The 18,728-nt window shown below is 41.6% G+C and overlaps 2 protein-coding genes across 2 annotated transcripts; one reads left to right on the forward strand and one right to left on the reverse strand.

Moving 5' to 3' along the window:
• Positions 1-764: 764 nt before the first annotated feature.
• Positions 765-2,587, reverse strand: LOC120718086. Its single transcript, XM_040006408.1, has 2 exons — positions 1,515-2,587; positions 765-1,382 (listed from the first exon to the last, which is right to left on the reverse strand). The coding sequence occupies exons 1-2, from the start codon at positions 1,794-1,796 to the stop codon at positions 780-782; spliced, it is 885 nt and encodes a 294-aa protein (XP_039862342.1). The 5' UTR covers positions 1,797-2,587; the 3' UTR covers positions 765-779.
• Positions 2,588-3,509: 922 nt separating this feature from the next.
• LOC120718085 (ATP-binding cassette sub-family G member 4-like) lies at positions 3,510-18,398 on the forward strand. The gene is made up of 14 exons (XM_040006407.1): positions 3,510-4,803; positions 8,785-8,902; positions 9,033-9,165; positions 9,303-9,353; positions 9,590-9,735; positions 10,773-10,896; positions 11,148-11,262; positions 11,383-11,504; positions 14,085-14,183; positions 14,299-14,467; positions 14,562-14,662; positions 15,216-15,374; positions 15,458-15,576; positions 16,963-18,398. Exons 1-14 carry the CDS (start codon positions 4,548-4,550, stop codon positions 17,186-17,188), a joined length of 1,938 nt encoding a protein of 645 aa, XP_039862341.1. The 5' UTR covers positions 3,510-4,547; the 3' UTR covers positions 17,189-18,398.
• Positions 18,399-18,728: the final 330 nt, after the last annotated feature.

Consider the following 18,728-nt stretch of genomic DNA (forward strand, 5'->3'; position numbering starts at 1 on the left):
TTTATTAGTGCTTTTCAGAGCAAGAAATCAGCCCCTAATTACAGTTTTTTTCAATCGCTAACAAGCGCCTACCCATACTTCAGATACTTTCTCTAAACTCTCAACACAGACTCACACCTACAAAACACAATTGGCCAAATGGATAATTTTCTTCTCAAAAATACATTTTGTTAGATATATACTAACTCTTCATTTCAAAATAGAACACATCTTTCTCTGCACGCACTAACTGTACAAAAACACTATAAATCTGACTCAAAATGAAAGTAGTCTGTCAAAGAATAACACTTGTTTTCACTTCACAAGGTACATGTAGTCAATCAAAGTACACCAGGTTTCAAAATACTGGCTATTATTGACATTACAAAAACTGCATAGACTTTTATGTTTCAGTTTTACAGGTACTTGCATGCGAAACATGGAATCCACCATTTTGACACCAGAAATGTCTTGGTTGGTAACTGTATGTCCACATGTACAGTAATGTTCACATTCAAAAGCATTCCAGTAAAAAGCAAACAAGTTTCTGTGTCTTTACTGTTTACTACAGGAGGTACAGTAGTAACACGGTATGATAGGACAGAGAAAGTTTTACAGTATTGCTTACAGTGAACAAAATATCCATGAAACACACAAGAGCATTCTGAACAAAAAAACAACAGCAAAAAGCCAAGATAAAAAGGGGGAGGGGAGGGGGAGGGGGGCTAAAAAAAGGCAAAACTTTGCATCTAATCTCTGCGATCTTCAGGGTTAGGCCACATGTTGTCATCAACATCACATCAGATGTTATCCAAGTCGATGCACCTGGGATAAAACCGCCTGGTATGTCGGATCCACCCTTGGCAATCGTCAACTGTGATGTCCCTGGAGCCAGCATCCATGGCTTCGAGGAGGGACATCTGGTCATGTGGCTGATGGTCATAAACCTTCCACCTCCATGCAGAAAAGAACTCCTCTATGGGGTTGAGGAAAGGTGAATAGGGTGGAAGGAAGAGACTTACCAGTCTTGGGTGGACTTCAAACCATGTTGTTATTGCTTGCGAGTGATGGAAAGCCACATTGTCCCAGGTAATTACAAAGGTCCTCATGTTTTCACCCTCCTGACCCTGCTCTGGAACCAGGCGCTGGTGGAGATCATTGAGAAAGGCAAGCAAGCGCTCTGTATTATAGGGTCCAACCTGACATCTGTGAAGGAGTAATCCTGCATTTGCAATTGCTGCACACATGGTAATGTTTGCCCCTCTCTGTCCTGGCACATCAACTGTGGCCCTTTTTCCAATTACATTTCGTCCACGTCGACGCCTTTTGGCCAGATTGAATCCTGCCTCATCGATGTATATGAATTCATGAGGGGCCTGGTTGGCCTCCAATTCCATAACTCTCTGAAACAAAGTTAATGTAAGTCATGTTATTACTGTATACTATACTGTACTGTAACCTAGTATTGTGTAGGTTACCTACTTGCAAAGTGCAAAGCTTATAGAACTGGACATTGGATTGAATATACACTATACCTGGACATATTGTCGTCGTAGCTCCTTGACCCTCTCACTGTTCCTCTCAAAGGGAACAGTGTAGAGCTGCTTCATCCGCACTCTGTGTTTGGACAATGTCCGCGTAATGGTTGTGAGGCTGATTCTATCGATATTGTCAAATATCTCATGGTCCGCCACAATTCTAGTTTGAATTTCACGCAGTTTTATTGCATTATTTGCAGTAACCATTTCTACAATGGCAAGCTCCTGATCATTACTGAGGAGCTTTCCTCTTCCCCCAGAGGGTGGAAGACGTTGCATTCTTTAGAAAGACAAAAAAATTCAACATATGCATTACTGTATGACCATATTGACATGTCAAGTGAGAATAGAAACAATCCATGTAAAATGCAATACTTACCTGTTGGTTTGTTGAAAGATGCGTATAATGGAGGCAACCGTTGACCGCCTCAAATTGGGCTGCACTCTTTCACCAGCCTCTCTTAGTGAAAGACCATGGTTGATTACATGGTCAATGATAGTGGCACGAATTTCATCACTGACTACTGTTCTTGCAGCCCTTGGAATGCCACCACCACGCATTCTTACACCTCTACCTTGCCCTCTCCTTGGGCCTGCTCTTCTCCCTGGGCCCCTTGCTCTTACTCTTCCTTGACCAGACATTACAGTGTTTGTCTTTTTTTTGTTTCCAAAAACATCACTCCTCAAGGTCTTGCCTTATAAACCCCACTGAGTCTAAGCCAGAATGGAAGAAGCTGTGGTTGGCCCAATTTACCCAACATAAATCAGCTGTGTGTCAATTATTCAATTGTTTGTTTATTATCAGCTGAGATATATTTTTGATATTGATATTGTTTTTGTACTGATATCATTGCAGAAGCAGAGGTTTTTATACTGTATCTACGGTTTGGAATATTGTTTTTGCTATTGTGGGATGTTGTGTGTTAACATTCGTAGATACTACAAAAACAGTCCATAATTTTGTTGGGAGGTATAGCTTGTCTGTTAAGAAAATGTAAGCATTGTGGAAATGTGTTCACTGACTGCATATTGGGTGAACACGACATGAAATGTGAGAATGGTATGGCCACAACAGACTGATGCTGTGCTAATTGTGTTTAGAGTTTTGCAAATGTGACAACTGTTTGGACAAACGCTTGTTAGCGACTGGAAAAAACTGTAATACAGCGATCTCAACAAATAAAGAAATAAAGAAATTACTTCATCAAAGCTTGTGCAAGAATGAACACACACACACGCGAACCTGTGAAACAACAAAACCCAAAGCAGAGCCGGAACACACACATTAACTTTTAGGGACGTTACAGGGTGCAAAAGAGAGGGTGGCGAGCTGTTTCAGAGTTTTGGAGCAAAGTTTTTGGACACACTCTTAGTTTTCAGACGCATCTTATCTTAATGACCTTGTAGTACCATATCACCCTATCAGAGCACTTCGCTCTCGCTCTGCAGGCCTACTTGTTGTTCCTAGAGTATTTAAAAGTAGAATGGGAGGCAGAGCCTTCAGTTTTCAGGCCCCTCTTCTGTGGAACCAGCTTCCAGTTTGGATTCAGGAGACAGACACTATCTCTACTTTTAAGATTAGGCTTCAAACTTTCCTTTTTGCTAAAGCATATAGTTAGGGCTGGACCGGGTGACCCTGAATCCTCCCTTAGTTATGCTGCAATAGACATAGGCTGCCGGGGGATTCCCATGATGCATTGAGTTTTTCCTTTCCAGTCACCTTTCTCACTCACTATGTATTAACAGACCTCTCTGCATTGAATCATATCTGTTATTAACCTCTGTCTCTCTTCCACAGCATGTCTTTATCCTGTCTTCCTTCTCTCACCCCAACCAATCACAGCAGATGGCCCCGCCCCTCCCTGAGCCTGGTTCTGCCGGAGGTGTCTTCCTGTTAAAAGGGAGTTTTTCCTTCCCACTGTCGCCAAAGTGCTTGCTCATAGGGGGTCATATGATTGTTGGGTTTTTCTCTGTATCTATGAAGCGCCTTGAGGCGACTTTTGTTGTGATTTGGCGCTATATAAATAAAATTGAATTGAATTGAATTGAATTGAATTGAATTGCATGTTTGGGATCAAAAGAACCGTATCTGCAGACCGAGGGCGGGAGTAGATTGATAATATAGGTTAGGGCGTCACCTCGTAAGGCCATGAAAGTAAGAACTAAATGCAAATCCAGAATTGAACACATCAGGATTAACAATAAACTGATGAATATTTTTATTTACACTTTGCTTTCTTTCTGCTTTCTTCTTTATGTTCTGACTTCTGTTTTTCCCCATTTTTTGATGATGAATACATGTGAGGAGGAAGAGGAAGACTCCCTGGCCCTGCTCTCTGATGCATATTCAATTTTTTTTAACTCTCTTGTAGATGATATTCCAGGCTCAGTCATAATTATATCTCTATGCCTAATTAAATGTAACCCATTCACATAAAGCAAATCTTTATAAATAATGAACATTATACAACCTCAGATGTTTGGAATGACACCATCAGAAGAATGCTTCCAGTGCTGTGTTTGTGCCATGTTGTGACTTGTGCTGGTGCGGTGGCGTTAGTGGCTGTCACTCCCAGCATGCTCCTTTAACATACAGGTTTACTATGGATTATGACACAAGTCCTGATGTAAACCTAACCAGGTACATTTCTGTGGTATAACATCACTGATTTATTTTTTTACTTGACCCTATCCAGGTAGGCCTTGTTGCCTAAGCACCAATAACGTTTCATGAATTGGTCAGCCTATTTTTAGCTGGTTGCTGGCCTCATAATTCACAGCAGTGTGGATGTGAAACTGAAACAGTGTGCAAGCCGGCAGTGAAAAGGGCAAAAACATCGTCTCTGTTCTGAGCAGAGCTGCTCGCTGGCTCAGCTTCTCTGCTGTTCTGTTGTTTCAGCGTTGATAGATAACTCAAGCACAAAACCTCACCTGTAAAATTAGACCGTTGAACCGTGAATGACCTCCCTTCTCCTTTTTGTCTCGTCTCTTTCCTCCCCTCACTCCTCCACCCACAGTCTGTGATCTAATATGGATAATAAGGCACTGGAACTTGACTCTGTTAGCCTCCCTATGGAGGAGGTGGTCATATGTAATGGTGACAGCCAGCCTGCTGCTCAGCCTCAGCCGCAACAGGAGGTATCCATGCTGACCCACCTGAAGAAGGTTGAGAACCAGATCACTGAGGCACAGCGATTCACCCACCTACCCCGACGCTCAGCTGTTGACCTGGAGTTCATCAACATCTCCTACACCATTCGGGAGGGACCGTGCTGGAGGAGGAGAGGTAACAGACTTCTGACCATCCTTTATATACAGCTTTCCACTTTAACCAGTTTCTAACTGAGTAAAGATACTGTGAAAAGGCAAAATCAAGACACGAGACAGTAGATGTGTGGATGGATGAACCCCAAAATAAACCGCATGTATCTAAAAGTGTTCCCAGAGACAGCGAGCGAGCACAATGCTTAAAAAGTCGAGAACAGTTAGATCATTCATTGTTTCTAAGCGGGAGACATCACAGTAGATGGACACGGTAGTACTTCTTCAAACTAATAATAATAAAATGAAATAATAAGAGTTATTTAATGGATGTCAAAAACAAAAATAAACTTGGACCAACATCAGTATCGGTGGGTGTTCACCCAAGTAAAGTCTATGTTCGCTTCGGTCGGTGAACGCTCGGCTCATATGGAATCATTCTCTGTTTCTCCATTCAGTCATTCAGCTTTTGTCACCGCGCTGTGTGTTAAATATTTGCTGCCTTCAGGTTTAAAAGGCGCCTCTGACATAAAGTGTTAGGAAATCTCTGGCCTGTGTCTTCTCTGTTTGCTGTGCAGCGCATTCATGCTGCACAGTAAACGGCAGGGTGCACGTTTCACATTTGATACTGGAGATGTGGAAATAACAGTTTTGCAACGCTGACAGAAAAAATTAATAAGTGGTTTAAATCTGCACTCAGTCTTTCAGTTTAGGTGGGAAGGTTTCTGAATGTATTGTGTAAGCTTGTCAGTCATGCTGCAGAGGCATCTTTATTATTTAATATATAGAAAACACATAACTGGATTTGGTTGTGTCATGATGGGCTGCTCAGTTGTTTTGTGCATTGTAGTGATACTCAGGTACACAAATCATTCTCCTTGCCTGTCAGCTTTAAGATGCATGAGGTGCAGTGCAGTCACGGGTATGTCTCCTCACGTTTTTGATGACACTGGCTCAAACACAGCACGAGGTCTACCCTCCACATGTTATAAATGACAATGATTTCCTGTAGTTTTGCAGACTCATTTAAACTGTTAATATTTTGTTATCAGCGGTATAGCCTACAATAACACACATCGTGGGTAAATTATGACTCTTTATTTGGGCTGGACGTTTATCTGCTTTATGCAGCTGACAAAAAAAATCATTTTTCACTAATATTTCTCTCGTGTGTTTCTTTGTGACTGAATCACCAGAAGATGAAACGGTGACACATTCACTGACAGCAGTGTGTGCTTCCAGCTGTTGTAACCCTGATCTCTACTGATTTTTCTTATTTCCCCGTCACACAGAGGAGGCGAGGCTGATTGTTTCTGACACGCTGCCCTCCCCACGATCCACCCTGTTCACACCCCCGATCAATCCACACCATACATCGCTCACAGAGACTAACACACAGATGCTGTGGCTATTACTGCATGTACTTTAGTCAGTACAAATAGAATAGAATAGAATAGAATTCAACTTTATTGTCATTGCACATGCACAGGTACAGGGCAACGAAATGCAAATATTATGTGTATTTGATTTTCTTGCATGCACTGCCTTAACTTTTAGATCTGATACTGAATTTATGATTGAATGCAAGATTCCTGAACCAACCTCACTCAAGAATATTTGCACCACCAGTCTTTAACACTCGTACAAAAGTTTGTTGGTCATTTGTCCAGGCAGGTCATGTCTTAACGCACATCTTTCTTCCTGTCTTATGTTCTACATTCATCAGCTAAGCGCTATACAAATACAGGCCATTTACCATCAGCTCCTTGAAGCCCTCCTTGTATTTCTAAGCAGCCTCTCTTCACGTGTTATTACATTTCCATTTGTATCCTTAAACATCCAAACAAGCTGCACATCTTTTCCAGCCAATGAATACAAGTCCTTCTCTCCTTCTTTGGTGTCCAGCCTCACATATAACTGACAGCAGGCCATTTCCTTTGCCACCTTTGTCTTTGCTGGATGCCTGGCCTCCCAGTACACCTTACTCACCCCCACCCAGAGAGAGAGAGACATTTTCATCCAAAACAAAACAATTCATTTTCTAATCAGTAAGTCAGAGAGTTCCTTTTAAGATTGATGATTTTTTAACTTTGAACTCAAACAGACACAAAACACATGGGTTGTTTAATTAACTTTACTTGTGGGCAATATAAAGAAAAATGCAGTCTTTAGACTTATGACAAGCTTTACAGAACACAGAGATAAGGAATTTTAAGATGACACAGATGACAATAACACTGGGGATGTGCTGCTCAGTGTCCTGTGGATTGCTGAAAAGTCAGGGATCGCAAACTCATAACCAGAAATCTGTCTGAATAACAAGACAACGTCACAGCTTTACTAAGGGAACACGCACTAAAAATGGTGCCGCGGATACTAGAATAAATTAATAAAATTAGAAAGAAACCAAGGTATTATGAAATTCAATTCAATTCAATTTTATTTATACAGCGCCAAATCACAACAACTGTCACCTTAAGACTTGTAAGGTAGACCCTACAACAATACATGCAGAGCAACAATCATATGACCCCCTATGAGCAAGCACTTTGGCGACAGTGGGAAGGAAAAACTCCCTTTTAACAGGAAGAAACCTCCAGCAGAACCAGGCTCAGGGAGGGGCGGGGCCATCTGCTGTGATTGGTTGAAGTGAGAGAAGGAAGACAGGATAAAGACATGCTGTGGAAGAGAGACAGAGGTTAATAACAGATATGATTCAATGCAGAGAGGTCTGTTAACACATAGTGAGTGAAAATGGCTCAAAAACTAGTATAGAGACTCAGAAAGCAGAGAGAAACACATATGAAAGCAAAAACACTCAATAATCACTTCAGCCATAAACTAGAAGACATCGAAGAATTGTTTTAAATTATGAGAGACTTGTATAAGGAACCATAAACAACCACCCTCACCCACAGCATAGTTGGTGCTCCATGTTGATGCTGGTAAACTTGACATTGACATGTGATTCTGTACAGTCTACTGTAATATAACAGCTTACTGTCAAAAGCAAGGGCCAGTTTTTACTGCTCATTTGTACAACAATCTCAGATTCATTATAACTTGGACCTAAAATTAAGCGCCTTGAGGCAACTGTTACTTACAATGTGTTTGAGGCTGTCAGATTGTGTAGTGGGAAAAGCATTTATCAACCTCTCAGAAAATGTGACCCCGGTGAATCCAGAGTTGGGAGTGTGGGAAGTTTACTGGGGATCATCAGTCATCACCATCCCAAAGTGCAGAGGACATTCATCCACTTTAACCAACCATATTTGTGCTGTAAGTGTTGATGCATCTGCCAGCTGAATTTACTGGTCAGTTTTACTGTCAGACATGTATTAATATTATTCCATATGAGCCACTTCTAGTAGAGAATAATGTGCGACTGTAGCTCTGAAGACATTATGTTATAATCAGTGGAAGGTGGAATATTGAACCTCAAATTCTTACCTTGTTGTATTAGCTCAAAACATTTCCCCCTGTGCTTACATTTCTTTTAAAGTTTTAAGCAGTTCCTATACGTGTTAAATGATGAACAGAGCAGCAGAAAAATAGGATATGTTAGCTAACTGAACAGTTTCATTTCTTGTCCCTGCTTGCCCCTGGTGTTTAGGGAAAGCAGGGATCCTCTCATGCCCCGGCTTGTAACACAGTGGGGAACACCTGGCCCCACCAGCTCATATCTCAGTGGAAACCCTTCTATGCATGTTTAATTGAGGACTCAATATTTATGTTACTTAGCCACAGTTGCTGTGCATCTACAAACCACTTTACAACCCTCCTCTGCCCCAGGACTGACTTTCATCTGTGTCATATGTGTTCACGGACTCCTGCTCTGTTCGGTGATGGGGGCAGTGGTGAGGTCTTTTATTCCAAGTGGCTTTTTTTGGAACTAGCAGCTCCTATTTAACATGAGTATTTGTATTATGCTTACATAAAGTTTGTTCTTGTGGAGTAATATAATATCACTGCTCATTCCCATGAATACCCTGTCACTTATTTGAAGGTTTCAAAGCCTTATTAAAGTGCCTGTCAGGAAGGTTCTGCAGCAGGGAGCTTATAGGGATCATGGGACCATCGGGGGCAGGGAAGTCCACCCTGATGAACATTCTAGCAGGGTACAGGTGAGCCGACTCTCTGATACAGTTATGATGACATAAATGAGGCCTGTGTGATACAAACATAAGGTGTAGTTAATTAGTAAAGTTTGTCTGGGCAGTGAAATGTTTGGTATCTGTCCTTCGTGCTGCTCAGGGAAACAGGGATGAAGGGTCAGATCCTGGTAAATGGGAAACCCAGGGACCTGAGGACCTTCAGGAAAATGTCCTGCTACATCATGCAGGAAGACATGCTGCTGCCACACCTCACTGCCAGGGAGGCCATGATGGTGAGCCGTAAACTCAGCCTCGGAGCACATTTTGAAGCGTTGCTTTTGCTTAGCATCTGAATCTGGCTTTGTGTTTTGTTTCGTAGCTTTTTTTAGCTTGTGATTACGTTAATGCGATCTACTTTCTCTTTGCTCAGGTTTCAGCCAACTTAAAGCTGGATGAAACTATGGATGTGAAGAAGGAACTGGTGAGAGCAGTTTACCATGCGCTGTAAACTGAACCAGCCAGTTTACTCATGATGTCCACAAGCAGTATTTTATTACTCACCATCTATTTTGTTATGTAGCACCACATTCTTATTCCTGCCGAGCATTTTCATGTTTTGTCTCCCTGTTTAGATATAAATATAAAGAAGACATTTTTTATTGGTGCTTTGATAATCAGTGAAATCCGGCACTGTGCCTTTCTCTCTTCTCTGTTCAGGTGAACGAGATTCTGACTGCTTTAGGGCTCCTTGACTGCGCCCACACTCGTACCAGCTCACTGTCAGGTGGTCAGTGTAAACGTCTGGCCATCGCCCTCGAACTGGTTAACAATCCTCCAGTCATGTTCTTTGATGAGCCCACCAGGTGAACGGGGAGGAGATGATGTGTTGCCGATTGTATACCTAAATTATATCTTTTTATTATGTGAGATGTGCTTCCATAAAATCACATGCTGATAGTTGACTGCTGGTTCAAAGACTCAGTGAGTGTCAGAACTGGAATACCTGTTTTTAAATCGCACCTCTCTCTCTCGTCATGTTTCTTTATATCAAATGCAGCTGCTGCTCGAGACATTTTCAAATACAGATGAAATGTCAGTACTTTCCTTCATCTTTGTGTGCAGACCTGAGCTTCCGACAGTTTTACACAATAGCTTACTAGATTCAGCACTTCAAAAGGTTGCTGTTAGCATTCCAGCTGTTAGTACAATTTTGGTATCCAGTCTTCCAGCCTCTCAACTAACATTACACATGTTTGTGTTTCGGATTCTTAGATTTTTCTCATATAAACTTTTATCCAGAGAACCATTCGGTGCATTTCAGCAGCTTCAATAACAATTACAGAAATGTAAGAAAAACACTGATGTTGTAAACAGCAACAAGAGCTTTAGCTTTAGTTGTCAAACTATTAGCAGTTAGCTGATAGCAACATGAACCAACATGGTAGCAGCTAGCCGCTATGGCTAGCCATTATAGTAACATTTATGTGGGAGCTTTAAGGTTTATAGACTTATCTAAATTTAACAGATTAACAATTAAAATCATACAGTTATTTTACTTTATGTATTAATTATGTTATTTTTTGCAGTTTTCCAGTTTTTACATAAAGCCACGTTTTCTGGTTGTAGGACGGAGCTTAAACGGTGTACATCCTGTATGGTAGTGTATCATTAGTGTGTCCGTTTCCTTTAAAATCTGCAGACAACTGAGAAAACGTGTTTCCAAAATTACTAAGCTGATACAATAACGACTGATTTTTTTAATAGAAAGATATCATCCTCAAGCTTTCTCATGTTTAGCTAAACTCTTATGTGACACAGTGAATCTGCAAGTCATTGTGATTTATCTACTCTTCCGTTTCTTTTAGACCGGTATTCATGGATCTTGTCTCTGTGTTTTAAGTGGCTTAGACAGCGTGTCATGCTACCAGGTGGTGTCCCTAATGCGTTCTCTGGCACAGGGCGGGCGTACCATCATCTGCACTATTCACCAGCCCAGTGCCAAACTGTTTGAGATGTTTGACAAGGTGTGTATCTGCCAATGAAGGAGGAAATAATGGACAGAAGCATAGACGCTGTATTTTGAAACCTCAGCGTATTGTTTTGGCTGCCACCATGTTGGTATTTGGAGCCAAGTGTCTGAGAACCAGTGGGGGATATCCATAGCTATCTCCACCTTTTAATATACACCACTGCCATGTAAAGAAAAATAAGTTGCAGTTCTGTAAGCTTCTGTAGAGGCTGCTTTTTGTCAAACCTGAATGTTTTTGCTCCACAGCTTTACATCCTCAGTCAGGGACAGTGCATCTACAAAGGCACCGTCCCTTACCTCATACCCTATCTGAAGACGCTCGGCCTCTACTGTCCTACCTACCACAACCCTGCAGACTTCAGTATGTTCACCTTACAGTACCTGTTATTGCTAGTTCATGTTCCCCAACTTTTCTGCATGATAGCAGCATTTCCAGGGAGTTCATTCTGTTCACGTCTTTCTGCTTTTGCTTGTGATTCAGTCATTGAAGTGGCATCAGGAGAGTATGGAGACCTGAACCCGGTGCTGTTTGAAGCAGTCCAAGGTGGAATGTGTGCTTTAGAGGAGAAGAATCAATCAGTCTGTGCAACAATCTGCCCCGTTGTAAGTAACAGATGCTATTCCACACATGGGAGAGTGTGCTGCAGAGAAGTTACAGTGACAGCAGTGGCATCAAGCAAGGAAGAAACTTGCTAGGACATATTGCCCTGCCAAGACGACCACTATAGAGTCTCTGTACGCTCTTCTTGTCAATCGTTTTGTTTTATTGATTTATTTTATTACTCACAGTATTATCAGTGAGGGTATTTTGCTGGAGCGGACAGCCCCCCCAAGAGTCTGAAGGCACTCTTGGGGGGGCTCCTGAAGGCTGAAAGGCAGCAACAACCAGTGGGGAGCGGCATGGAGGTGCTATAACAATCTAGAAGACAGATTCCCGCTGCCCAGATCATAAATAAAATTAGCCCGATCTACAAGTCCCTGATCTCTTCCACCCAGTCCCCCATAGCAGAACCACATGTTCCACTAAAGGTTGCTCCATACAACCAGAGAATAAAAGTGACGCTTGTTCTGGAAGGAGAGGATTATTTGCAACAGAGTAGTGATGGAATTTCCGGCTCTTTTTAGAGAACCGACTCTTTCGGCTCCGAACCGGCTCTTCAGGTTTTTTTGTTGCTTTAATTAATTTATTATTAACAATAATATAAAATTATGCACAAAAGGAATTACTAAAGTTAAAAAAAAAGTGGTTTTATTTATATATGTTTATATATAAATATATGCGGTGGCCCCTAGAGACAAACCACGTACAAACTCCAAAACACATTTCTAGCATGAACTGAACTTCAAAACAGAGCTACCTAGATCACTTAAATTACACAATTGAAAGCATATGTGTATTGTTTGTGTATTTATACACAGGCACTCGTATATATTCAAATAATTTTAAAAAAAAGTTCATTTACCTGTTACTACCACACACCAAATCCGGTCGTTGGTACTTCCTGGCTTGTGTAGCCACTATAACAAAGCTCAACACTGCCCCCTAGCATCCTGGAGCACTTCTGTTGTGTTTGTACGTGTTTTGGAGTTCGTACATGTTTTGTCTGTAGGGGCCACCGTAAATATACTTTTATTTATTCACTCCACATAAAATGTAATAAATAAATCATATAATACAAAAACCAACTATTCACATTTCAGCTTTTAACTATTTAAATTTTCAGCTTTTTCCTTTTTAAACAAATTTAAAATGAAACAACACAAAACGCTGCAAACCACAACACAATTAAATATAAATTAAAATATGAAAACAAAAAGAAGATGCATATTCTCTGTCATATGGACCTGCATGAATAAACTTTCTGAATCCTTTATCATCTGCAACTGAAAATAGTTGTGGATGATTACTATACCTTTCTAATGTGACGTTGTTGTCCCTGGCTCTCTCTCTCTCTCTCTCCCTCCCGCTCTGTTCCTGTGCTACTGAGTGTAACTACCGCCCCTCCCCCCTCTGCCCAGTGTAAAGCACAAGGCTGGCATGCTGAGTGAAGCGGGAAAGAGAGAGAGAGAGAGAGAGAGAGAGAGAGAGAAAGAGAGAGAGAAAGAAAGGGAAAAAAAACCACGGCTCGCGATGAGGAGCCGGCTCTAAGAGCCATTTCGTTCGTGACCGACACATCACTACAACAGAGTTTAAAGAACCATGTTGACCATTATCTGAGTGAGGTGCATTAGGTGCAGTTTGCTCCTGCAGTACCTGTTCCTAGACGAGAAACTCCTGAAGCTTAGTGGTCATGACTGAAACGAGGGTGATTCAGTGCAATAAACACAGGTACTTCTTCTCCAGGATGACCAGAAAACATGCAGCACCAATGCTCAGCAGATCTCTCAGTGTTTGTACTGCTGTTTTAAAATTACATTTAAAATTAAATCAAACTCCTCTGAACCATTGCTGTGCCCTGCCAACCACAAGAATGTGGCCCCGCCCCACTGCATCAAGGCATTCGCCATTTATTCTTAGATTGATTTACAGTCCTCTCACATTAACAGTTTAGCTTAGCTGTGTCCATTTCTGTTTCTCTGGATGATTGTGTTGCTTCCTAAACTCAGAACCAAAGCAGGAAACCATTACCCAAACTGGGACCTGTCATACTAGAAAAATAAGGGCTGGCAGGAAATGGGTAGAGCTTAGCTAACTATAAAAACCAAGAACTACCAAAGCCTGCAGAGACCTCAAAAGTCCCAACAGAAGAACACAGAGTTCAGCTGATATGGTCCTATGGCCTGTCTGCCATAGGGCAGGAAGCAGGGTACACTCAGCGAGACTGACAACCATTTACGCCTGTGGACAACCTAGAATCACCAGTTTAACCTAATTCCAGCAACTGTACCTGGAGAGAATCCACCGAGACACAAGGAGAACATGCAAACTGCCCACAGGAAGGCCAGACAGTGGATTCAGACTCGGGACCTTCTTGTTGTGAGACGACGGTGCTAATCACCAGTCCACTATGCTAGCTGTGTCAATAAAGACAAACTGACAGCAGGAAGTAGAACCAATATGTTCTGGCAATACCAGAAACCCATAAAAATGGTCTGTTGCTCTATTTTTACCCAGTTGATTCAGCTCTGACTGCAGGATGCTTTGTGTTGAGTTGACGATGATCATTTCTTCCATTTTTCCAGGATGCCAGGCACATAGAAAGCCACACTTTTGCCACAAGTACGCTAACACAGTTCCACATCCTCTTCAAGAGAACCTTCATAACTGTATGTCGAGACCAGGTGGGTGGAAGGATCGCTTCAATAATCACAGCTGTTACGAACAGATCAGATGTGCTCTTACCTGAAACGAGCCTGATCATGGATGTTTTCTTTCTCCGCTGTCGTCCATTCTCAGGTTTTGACCCACCTCAGAGTGATATCCCACATCTGCATAGGTGTGTTAATAGGTTTGCTCTATCTCAACATTGGCAATGATGCCAGCAGGGTGTTTAACAACACTGGATTTCTCTTCTTCTCTATGCTCTTCCTCATGTTTGGAGCACTCATGCCTACTGTGTTGACCTGTGAGTATGATCGAGAGGTTATGGACTTCCTCCCCTGTTGATACTATTATGATAAATCTCATAAATGTGTGTAAATATTTTGGGCTTTTGGCAGTTCCTCTGGAGATGTCTGTATTCCTGAGGGAGCATCTGAACTACTGGTACAGCCTGAAAGCCTACTACCTGGCCAAGACCATGGCTGATATTCCCTTCCAGGTGAGCTGGCAGTGCTGTGATTGGATTGGTGGGTTTACTCACTGAGGGCCTGAGTGCTGACAAACAGCAAAATATATCCACTTAGCTTCACAACACTGTACTCTAGTGTTAGCAGATGGTGCTTGCAGGTTGTAGGAGCAGATTAGTTTGCCAACATTATTGTTGGGTGTCATCATGTCAAAGAAGTCACCCAAGTGTCTGTTATTGGTTACACTGTAGAGCAGCAGAGTCAAACGTTCTCAGATGTAATGCGTGGGCGTTATCATGGATTGAAATGGAAACGAGGTAAATGTCACAGTGATTTGGAAAGCTACTTTTGATCCTGCTGACCATCATTGTCATTGAGTACAACCTTAATTTGTATTAAATCCATCAACATTTATATCTATTAAATAAACCATTGTGCAGTACTCCAGTCATTGTGATTGGCTGGCACGGGAGCTGAGGGCTCTGTGTTTGGATGCGACTGTAGCTGCAGCACACTTTAACATCTGTGACAGGGTGTCCTCGCTGTTCCTCTACTAAACATCAGTTAATGAACGTGTTATTTTAGGTGATCTGCCCCATCATGTACTGCAGCATAGTGTACTGGATGACAGAGCAGCCTCCTGAGGCAAGTCGCTACCTGCTCTTCATAGCCCTGTCCACCTGCACTGCCCTGGTAGCCCAGTCTCTTGGGCTGTTGGTTGGCGCTGCCTCCACCTCACTACAGGTAGTGCATGTTTGCATTGTTTAATACACATTTTCTTGGCTGATGTAATATGTAACACGATGTATATCCTCTACACCTCCCAGGTAGCCACATTTGTAGGGCCTGTTACAGCTGTCCCTGTGCTGCTGTTCTCTGGATTCTTTGTCAACTTTGACACAATCCCCAAGTATCTGCAGTGGAGCTCCTATGTTTCCTATGTCAGGTGAGTGTCGCTGGGAGGAACATCACAGCTGCAGGTTCAGTCGGGTCCACAGGGTTTTGAGGAATGACACATTGCTTTTCTGTCTGTACACCATCACAGCACATTTTACATCAAGCATTTAAGAAAAGACTGAAGTGCAAACTTTCAGCTTTAATCATAAAATTATAAAACTATGTTTTCTTGCCCCAAAGATTATGAAGTTAACAGTATTTGAGTTTGGCTGATTAATATATGATTTGTGAATGTTTTATTTCTTTAGCAGCTGCCAAAACCTGGAAGACTTGGTATCTTAAGTGTTTTGCTTAATTTGGTCACTTTCAGTCATTCATGTTAACTTAAGACAAGGATGTCAATCTCATATGGATAAAAAACCACACTCATAAAAATATAAACAATCTGCAACACAAAGCTTGCTGCTGCAGCATCAAGTGAAGCACCAGCTGCTGCCCTCCAGCACAAAATGCTTCAGCCTACTGTAATAAGTGGAGATTAGTGGACAAATAACTAATGGTAAAACACTGTTAACACATTTACATCTGGTTCTGTGCAGTCATGGTGACTCTGTGTTTGTGCTTTTTGCTTATTAATGTGCTTCGTTTCAGTTAGTTTCTGGTTATGTTTCAGTGATTTCTAGTTCTTAGGTTTTGTTCCTGTGCCTCCCGTGTTTAGTGTGTCATGTCTCTAGTGTAGGTTTGGTTCTGTTTCCCATGTTTCTGCCTCTGTTCCTTATGTTCTGTCAATCTGCATCTCTGGTTTCCTGTTTTATTGTGATAGTTCCGCGTCCTGTGTGAGTCTATTCTGTTTTGCTTCTTCTGTCTCGTCGTGTCTGATTAGGTTCAGCTGTGTCTTTCTTCTGTTGTGTATTTCCCTCGTTACCCTCTGTGTATGTGTGTGTGCTTTCTTACCCATCGGTTCATCTGCTTATCATCCACTGCTAACCGTCCATGTCTCAGGTATTCATGTATTTCCTAGTATTCCTGGTTTTTGTGTATTTCGTTTTCCCGGTTTAGGTTTTTGTGATTAGTTTCTCATTTATCTGTTTTTTTTTTTTTTGGTATTTGGTTCATGTTCTGTTTTTCGGCCTCAATAAAAGGCACGCCATTTGTTAAAATCCAGTTCCGTTTCCACGTTTCGTGCATTTGGGTCCACTACTTTCCACTCCACAGGGTCTACCTGTACTGACACTTAGATGTATCTGACTGATCCTTTCAAGCATTTTTTGTCCAAAAGTTATTCATAGGATGCTAACTATTTGTAAGATGCATTCAAATCCTCGATGGCTGGGCCTGATTACCAAAGTCTTCCGCATTTATTACAGAAACAGTAAGCAATATTTGAGCTATTGTGACCGGGCTGTTTACAGATAAGACTTCGTCTCTCTCGTAGGTATGGCTTTGAAGGGGTCCTCCTGTCTATCTATGGGATGAACCGCACAGAGCTGGAGTGTCCAGGGCCGGTGTGTAAGTTCCAACAGCCTGAAGAGGTTCTGCAGCTGCTAGATGTGGAGGATGCAAAGCTCTATGTAGATTTTATTGTCCTGGGAAGTTTCTTCATCATCCTACGTCTGGCCACTTACCTTGTCCTCCGCTACAAGGTCAAGTCAGAGCGATAGATTCTCTTCAGCTCATCTCCAAAACACACGACCCCCCCTAGACTCTGGACTCTTTCCTGTGCAGAGAGAACCTGTCACGTCATGTGGGAGTTTGTTTCATTTCATTTTACATGTTGCTGCTAAGTGGACAGAACAAATTCTGGTTGTGTTCTCCTGCCAGCTGGTGACAGTCCTTTAAACCACTATACAGCTATTTTACCTCATCAAGAACTAATGGGCATGCACAAAGCCATGTTACAGAGACTGAGCCACATTCAGCTACACGTGCTGTACGTTTTATAACTTAGAGAAGTTTTTAGAGCCAAGCAGATGGGACTCGGTAGCAGAACTGACATCTTGCTTTAGTCCACACTGTGCTGCTGCTCTGGCAGAGTATATCTCTGGTCCAGGATACTCACCCCTTACGAAATTCAAATGCAAAAAAAGTGTTTACTTTTGTAAGCCAAAAAAAAAAATGAAGTTGCACTAAAGATGTTTGATAATGTGCCAGAAAGAGTGAAAAAGCAACAATCACGCGGTCTTTGTATCACTGAAAGAGAGAGCGGATTTGGGCCGTAGCCCTAAAAACATTAACTTCTCAAAGCTGTGGTTTTTATCATATTGATAGTTGTAAATTGAGCTTTGCTATGATCGCCTGAAGAAATTTGATATTTTTTGTACTTCCACATTATAATCATGAATCTAAATAAATCTGTTAGTGATGATCACGAGGACAAGCCTTAATCATATTCCACTATGTTTTATTATCTTTAGTACTCTATGCATATGCAGTTCAGTTAGAGCCAAGCAGGTGGGACTCAGGAGCAGAACTGACATCTTGCTTTTCTGCTCTGGCAGACTATATCTCTGGTCCAGGATACTCACCCCTTACGAAATTCATTATTGTATTTAAGCTACATAGGTGAGTTACTGTACTGTCATTACTGTTTTTGTGTCCGCTCTACGTCCAGCAATGCCACTGATCTTGGTGCTATCTCACATTTCATTTTAATTACACGTTTTTTTAAAAAGCAGATGTTGGGACTGCACATTACAGCATACTGAGCGACCAAAGACTGCTAATGAATCTGCACGTGTCTTCATATTTTTTACATTGTGTTCTGTTTTTGTTATGACCACTTGTATGTTTATTAATCCATTCCATGTTGAAACACATAACAGCCAAAAGTTCTGTACAGCTCTGTAAACTTCCAATAAACACTGATATGACAGATGCTTTGTTTAATTAATAACAAAACATGAAATATCCAATCAAAATTCCAAGAAATAAGATTTAAGATTCTGCATTTAAAGTGTCAACAGTGGCTAAGGACAATCCACAGAAAGATCTGGATGATCTACTCTGAGCTACAGTCATGTACCAGAACATTAGACAAATCCTCAGGTCTTAAATAAGATAAACACGACTTTATGAACAATGACCAAAGCTTATGTATTACACATTACTTTGACTCTTTAGGTCCAGATGTGTGTACCTATGTTTGTAGTTTATAGATCCAACAACAGGAGTCGATGCTCTTTCAATGTAACATTTTTGCCA

This window comes from Simochromis diagramma, unplaced genomic scaffold, assembly GCF_900408965.1.
Source record: "Simochromis diagramma unplaced genomic scaffold, fSimDia1.1 OVJJ01000024.1, whole genome shotgun sequence".
Classification (NCBI taxonomy): domain Eukaryota; kingdom Metazoa; phylum Chordata; class Actinopteri; order Cichliformes; family Cichlidae; genus Simochromis; species Simochromis diagramma.

Coding starts and splice junctions, on each gene's coding strand:
- LOC120718086 (XM_040006408.1), bottom strand. CDS start 1,796: ATGCAACGTCTTCCACCCTCTGGGGGAAGAGGAAAGCTCCTCAGTAAT. Junction 1,383..1,514: donor TACGACGACAATATGTCCAG/GTATAGTGTATA, acceptor ACTTTGTTTCAG/AGAGTTATGGAATTGGAGGC.
- LOC120718085 (XM_040006407.1), top strand. CDS start 4,548: ATGGATAATAAGGCACTGGAACTTGACTCTGTTAGCCTCCCTATGGAG. Junction 11,505..14,084: donor GTGCAACAATCTGCCCCGTT/GTAAGTAACAGA, acceptor CCATTTTTCCAG/GATGCCAGGCACATAGAAAG. Junction 15,577..16,962: donor TCCTATGTTTCCTATGTCAG/GTGAGTGTCGCT, acceptor TCTCTCTCGTAG/GTATGGCTTTGAAGGGGTCC.